The sequence below is a fragment of the Fukomys damarensis genome, unplaced genomic scaffold (assembly GCF_012274545.1).
Source record: "Fukomys damarensis isolate Sample0158 unplaced genomic scaffold, DMR_v1.0_HiC HiC_scaffold_13, whole genome shotgun sequence".
Lineage (NCBI taxonomy): Eukaryota > Metazoa > Chordata > Mammalia > Rodentia > Bathyergidae > Fukomys > Fukomys damarensis.
The window spans coordinates 36,382,983-36,389,650 of record NW_022900925.1 but is presented as its reverse complement, the minus strand read 5'-3'; the positions used below and the strand labels follow the sequence as shown (position 1 = coordinate 36,389,650).

Sequence of the window (6,668 nt, the reverse complement as noted above, 5' to 3'; positions counted from 1 at the left end):
ACTGCCCCCCCAGCAGTAGGGGGCTTTGCAGGCGGGGGAGCATGGCGGGCCTGGGGACAGAGACAGAGAGAGTGGTGGGTGCTGTGTGCACCGGGCGTGGTGGCGCACGCCCATCATCATGTCACAGGGAGGCTGAGGCAGGAGGATCACAAGTTTGAGGCCAGCCTGGGCTACACAACCCTGAAGAAGGGGTCTCCAAACCCAGAGGCAAGAGTGGAAAGCAGAGGGAGAAAAGAAATGGAAGAGACAAAGTGGCAGGAGGGGCTGAAAAGGGAAAATGAACAGGGCACGGAGAGGCGGGTGTCGGCGTGTCTTACAGGCCCGTGAGCGGTTGGTGTCCACCTGCACTGGGACCAGCCGGTTGTTCTTGTGGAAGATGTCCCTCCACAGAACGGCATCCTGGTGGCAGAGCTGGGGGTTCCGCCGGATCAGGACGCCCCCCTTCAGGATCTCTGTGGAGCAGGCAGTCGTCAGGGCTCTGCCACCCGGTGCCACCCACGGCACCCACACCCGAGAGTGAGGGGATGTCTGGGTGCACGTTCACGTGCACAAATACCCCCCTTCCTTCTCCTCACCCCGGGCCCCCAGGGTAAAGCACCTGCCAGCAGGCATGGGCCCTGGGCTCTGTCCCCAGCACCACACACAAAATAAATAAATATATAAAAATTTAAAATATAGCTGGGGATTTGGCTCAGTGGTTCTGCTGCCTGCCTCACAACCACAAGGGCCTGAGTTTGACCCCCGGTACCAAAAAAAAATCTGAAAAATAAAATAATATAAAAGAGGCTCTATAGCTGCACATGATGGCGAACACCTGTAATCCCAGCCCTCAGGAGGCTGTGGCGGGGGGATCTCCAAAACCCCAACGCACACTGTAAGGCTTAACTGTGTGTGCTGGTGCAAGTAGTGACTTCCCCAAAGGCAGGGAGTTTTTTCTTTATTTTTTGTTTTAGTTGGTGCTGGGAACCCACACTGAGGCCAGAACCCAGGGCCTGGAGCGGGTCGGCCCCAGGAGCTCCCAAGAACAGAGAGGTTTCAGCGACAGCCAGGCCACCTGTGAGACTCCGGAGCTGCAGCTCCCGCAGCCCTCCCAGGGCAGCACCCGTGGCCAGGGTGGCGCTGTCCAGAGGGTCCCTGTTGTCCAGCACGGCCAGGGCATAGCTGTCCTCGAAGAGCTGGGTGCCCCGCACGATCCGCAGCCTCTGCAGCGGGACCTGCCTCACTTGGTTGTGTGCGATGAGCAGGTAGCCCTGCACCTCCTGGATGTCCTGGGGTGCGGGGGGACTCGTGAGGCGGGGCTGAGCCCTGATGGCCGTGACCCAGAAGCCTCCTGAGTTGCCCGGCTGAGGGCTTCAGGGAAGGCCCCAGCCACCAAGTGGTGGTGCACACCCATAATCCCTGCACTCAGGAGGCTGAGGGAGGAGGATCTCCAGGATTTCACCATGGCCTGCCTGGGCTCCACAATGAGTTCAAGACCAGCCTGTGCTACACGGCCATACTCTGTCTCAAACGACAACAAAAATGAGATGGAGGCCGCTCCCCAGCAGGCTCCACCAGATTCTTTCCTGATGAAGAAAGACGGCGGCCGGGAGCATGGCGAGCACCCCGCACCCCGCATCTCCGTTTCCTGTCCGTCAAGGCCAGGCCTGCATGGGGTCCACAGGTGACAAAATGGAGCAGTGCACCCCGGCTGGGTCCGCAGCCAGGGGTACAGCCCAGCCGGCCAAGCTCCTCTGTGCTCCCGGAACTTCTGTCACACCCCATGGGTCCCCAGGAGACTGGCTGGTCCCCATACAGAGAGAGAAACAGGCTCAGTGAGTTAAGGGGCAGTGAGGGCGGTGACAGGGCAGATGGGTGGGGGCAGGTGGCCGTGCTGACAAGGGAGCACAAAACTGGGCAGAGACCCAGCGTGGTGACGCACGCCTGTCATCCCAGCACTCAAAAGGCTGAGGCAGGAGGATCCCCAGGAGTTCGAGGCCAATCTGAGCTACATCACGACACTGTTTCAAAAACAAAGCAAAAGCACCACCACCACAAAAAACTTAGCAGAAACACAGTGGCATCCCACTCAAAGATGTCCACGGCCAGCCGCGGGGCTGGGAACCAGCAAGGACATCCTGGTCGAGGAACCAGGAGGGCTTGCCAGGGCCTCACCTGCAGGAAGGAGAGGCTGGCATTGGCGGGCAGGTAGGTGAGCTCCAGGTTCCCCTGCACCACCTGGCAGCCCTGGTAGAGGTGGCGCAGCATCTCCAGGTGGGTCTCGGGGCTGGCGGGGAGCTGCAGTTTCATGTCGGTGCCCGTGCACACTGGGGAAGAGACAGGGTCAGGACGCCCCAGAGCCTGCGCCAGCCTGGCGGCCTCTCTGCACCCTCCATGCAGCGTCCCGCCGGCCCAAGGCAGGAGGAAGCTTTCTGGACACCTGAGGCCCCTGGCTGCCCACCCAGAGGGGCCCAACCAGCGAGCTCTCGGGGCACCCGCCAGCGCAGGGGCAGGGGCAGAGAAAGCCTGCCTTTGTCCTACAGGCACAACGCCAGCCAAGCGTAAAAAACCCCACGAGGCGAGGATGAATCACGAGTCCTCTGGGTCCCCCAGACTTCCCCCACGCCATTCCAACACCCACACGCCCACCTCCCATAGGGCACCCACCCCACAATGCCACCCAGAGGGCAGGCAGGAGGGCCCACAGAGCACAGCTGGGGCACAAGGCACCTGGTCTCCTGCAGGGCTACAGAGCCTGGCACTGCAGCTCCTGGCCCCCCACCGCAGATCTGGGCCGGGGTTAGGGCTGGCAGCTTCCCACGCCAGCGCCTCGCCCTGGGCACCTCCACAGGGCAAGGCTCCAGAGCCAGCAGGCAGAGCCCACACCACGACACCACCCCTGGGTGCCTGCCTCCCTGGCACCAGCCAGCAACCACGGGGCTTCGAGAGGAAACACCACACCTGCACCGCGGCCTGGTGCCCCTGACCCCGAGTTCCCCACCAAGCCCAAGCCCGCTTCGGGGGCAAACGCCCTGCGAGGGGCTCTGAGTGCCAGCTAGCGCCAGGCCTACCATCCGGGAGATTAAAGTGCCCAGCTGAACTTGTTTTTCTGCTCTGGTGAGAAGATGAATCATCCGGCACGTCGTGCCCAGGAGACTGGGGGGTCACCTGGGATACTCGGCCCACAGGTGCCAGGCTGCCCAGATTCCCTTCCGGGTACTGCCCCACCTGCTGGGACTCTGCAGATGGGGACACAGACTGCAGCATGAAGACCAGAAGTCAGGCGGCCTGGAGCCTTCGGTCCAATCCAAGGCGCACACAGACATCCCAACCTCCAGGGAGCAGGAGGCAGGCTGGAGGGCAGGCCCGGGTTCCCCTCTCCTGAGGGCCACACATCAGTGCCTCCCAGTGTCACCTGGAGTGGTTTCTGTCCCCACTCTGGGCAAACAGAAGGAAGCAGAGGTAGCCAAAAGCCTGCAAATAGAACCCAGGTCCACCTGTGGGACGGAGGAGCCAGCACCCAGCCCCGCGCCAGGCCGCACCCCGCACCCCCTTCCCCTTCCCGCCCTCCCCCGCAGGCTCCCAAGAAACAGGAGCCCGGGTGGCAGCGAGGCCCAAAATAACACCGCTGCCAGGACCTCCCCCGGCCTCCAGCTTCAGCTGCTCTATAGGCAGCTGTCTCCGGGCCAGACCCAGGCCCTGGCCAGGCTGGGGACAGGAGCCCGACCTCCGTGGCCACCACCTCAAAGGACACAGCCAGAAAACAGCAGCAACCGGGACCAGGGCAACTGAGGCGAGCCTCACCCTCCAGGGGCGGGGGCTGCCACCTCTATCTCACAAAGAAGGAAACTGAGGCAGCAGGGGTCAGCGTGACCAGGGTGAGCCTCAGGGGCAGGTACTCCTTTCCCGGAGGCCTCACTGCACAGGGCAGCCACACCCGGCACAAACCCAAACACTCACCAGCTCTCCCAAAGCCACCAACAGAACACATGGGCTCTAGGGGCCGGGATTTAGCCCAGTGGTGGCATTGCCGGCCCGCTCACCGGAGGTCAGGGAGGGCAGTGCCCCACCCTGGGCACGAGTTTGTTTACCTGAGTCGTGGCTGCCTTGAAGTCAGACTTTGGATTTGCAGAGAGGTGGGAAAATCGACCCCCGAGATGTGCCACCACCCGGAGCAGTGCCACCTTGACACCCGCCTGCCCCCACCTCCTCACCAATCTCCCTTCACCCACGGGTTTTCTTGTGGGGCAGAAGGTCCTAATTCCACACAGCGGACACCTGTCCCTATGGACCCCCGCTCTCCAACTCTGGGGAAAGACAGGAGAGAGCTGGATACTCATCTCCTGAACAAACAAATGAATGATGTCCAGACAAAAGTATCCACCCAGGCAGGCGTGGTGACACACGCTTGTAATCCTTGCATGCAGGAGGCTGAGGCAGGAGGATTACTAGAGTTCACACCAACCTGGGCTACCTAGTAAGACCCTGTCTCAAAAAACCAAAACATATTCATAATGTCCAAACCTAGAAGGTCCACTGAGATCACAGTATCTATCCACTGCTGTGCCTGAGCTGGTCACAGCTGTTGTGACCCCACACTAGGCTTTGGTGGCCACTGCTCAGGGGCCCTTGGGTGGGGCTCCCCTCCCCACCAGCCTGATTTCTTGTCCCAGGAAAGCTAATACTTCCTCTGGTCTCATGAAGTCTCTGCATCCCCAGGGTCCTCTCCCTGAGCCAGTCCACAGAGTCCTGGCCAAGGAAGCGTTGGACTGAACCTGGCTCAGCCACTCATCCTGGGACCCTGTGCCTGGCTTGAGCCCTCCAGGGAGAGGCTGAGCCAGATTCCTCTCCCTGACCGGCAGGCAGGCTGTGACTATTTACCACCCTCGACTCGGCCACCAGAGCTCCTGCCCCCCCCGCAAGAAGGACCAAGAGCTGGCGTTAAATAAGAAGCAGTCTGTAAACACCATGAGGCTTTGTAAACAGAATGGTGGCTACACAGATGGCAGGGAGCCTGGCTCTCCTGAGAGTTCGCCCACCGCCCAGGGGCAGGCACCCGCCTGGGCTCTGCCGCACGCCCCCCTCCCGCCAGCCCTGTCCACTTTCAGGCCTCCGTCTGACCCCTGCCCTCCATCGACAGCCACGCCAGCTGGGCACAGGCTGGACAGGAAGGGAGAGGACCTGGGACCCAGCCCACCTTCCGCAGTGGGGACAGGCGGACAGGAGGGAAGCCTCCCTCTGACCATGGTGCTTCTCCTCCAGGTGGCCACCTGGCTGTCCCCAAGCCGCTGCCCAGCACTTCCTCCTCCTCAGTACAGTCCCGACTCCCAGGGTGGCACTGGAAAGCTGGGGGGATCCCATGCGCCTCTTCCCTTCTCTGAAACTCTTTTTCTAGTCTGTGCACTTCCGTAAGGGATGGGGCAGAGAGGACACCGGTTACAAAGAAGTGGGCCCAGAGAAAGAGTACTGTGACAGTTTCTTTAGAAGTTAAGGCAGGGCACTAGGGATTTAACTCAGTGGCACCGCGCCTGTCTTGCAAGAACAAGGTCCTGAGTTCGATCCCTGGTACTGCACACACACACACACAAAAAAGCTAAGGCACAAAGGGGTCAAAATCAGTATGCACAGGGGTGCTCCAGAGCTAGGAGAAAACAAGAGCTTTTCTTTTCACTTCAGTACCAATGCATTTTCTATATTGGAGCCTCTCTGTGCAACCCTTTTTTTTGGAATACTAAACTGGGCACGGATTTCCCTGAGTAAGAGGGCAAGCGGCTTGTTGGGGGAATCCAGCTCTTCGAGGTGAAAGGATGTGTTGGCTGCAATTTTGAAAACCTTGGCCTCCAAGGACCTCGGGGAATCCTGCCCCTCTACCTTCCCCTCCTGCCCCAGCCAGGGGCGCTGCAGGTGGCTGGGTGGTGTAGCACACCGGGTCCTTCCCTCTCTGCACCCCGGTGCTGGGCAGGACCCCGGGCCAACGCAAGGAGGGCACAGCCAGGCCCAGCCTCACCCAGCTCCTCAGAAGGTCAGAGGTGAAGCCGCAAGGCTTGGGAAACGGGGAGGGGAGGACGGGCTCCCCAGGAGGTGAAGGGCCACCTCCTCCCACTGTTTACAGCAGCTCGGCCCAGCACCTTGAGGGAGTTCCCAGGGAGGGCAGAGTTCAGCCTGGGTCCCCAAGTCAGCAGGGAGGGGCTGCTGTTTGGCAACACAAAGCTCACAAACACACAGACCCTCAGACACACACAGGGACACCGCGCAGGGCATTGGGTGACACAGACACGGTGACATCCCACTCCTCCCCCGTGGCCCATGGGGACCACCCGCTTCTCCCAAACACACTCATTGGGTCGACCCTGAAACCCAAAGATCCGGGACACAGCGTCCCCATTGTGCCGGGGAAGCTGACGTCCTGATTTCCAGTGTGTGGTCGGCAGTCATCGCCTGGGGTCCCGACTGGGACCCAGGCTTCCTGGCGGTTACTTAACCTCATCAAGCCCAGGTCTGCACCCGGAAAATGGGGATGAGACGAGTACTTTCCCTAGAGTGTCCCGAAGATCTTCTTGCAAAACCCTGCACGGGTGCGGGGCGGAGCAGCCCAGCAGAGTATGCCCGCTTTTATCACGGTGGGACGGATGGACAGAGGCGTCAGGGTGCACACTGCCCGGCCCCGCCACCCTGCCCCCACACAGCGC

General features: G+C 61.1%; 1 protein-coding gene across 1 annotated transcript in view; it reads right to left on the bottom strand.

Annotated features, from left to right (window-relative positions):
- Erbb2 (erb-b2 receptor tyrosine kinase 2) overlaps nucleotides 1-3,321 on the bottom strand; it is a 13,458-nt gene extending 10,137 nt beyond the window's left edge. The window contains exons 1-5 of the mRNA XM_033763024.1: nucleotides 3,051-3,321; nucleotides 2,155-2,306; nucleotides 1,055-1,268; nucleotides 318-452; nucleotides 2-50 (exon numbers count right to left, since the gene is read on the bottom strand). Coding sequence (XP_033618915.1) covers nucleotides 2-50; nucleotides 318-452; nucleotides 1,055-1,268; nucleotides 2,155-2,306; nucleotides 3,051-3,246 — 746 coding nt within the window. The 5' untranslated portion in view covers nucleotides 3,247-3,321. The remainder of the gene's footprint in view (nucleotide 1; nucleotides 51-317; nucleotides 453-1,054; nucleotides 1,269-2,154; nucleotides 2,307-3,050) is intronic.
- Between the last annotated feature and the right edge of the window lie 3,347 nt (nucleotides 3,322-6,668).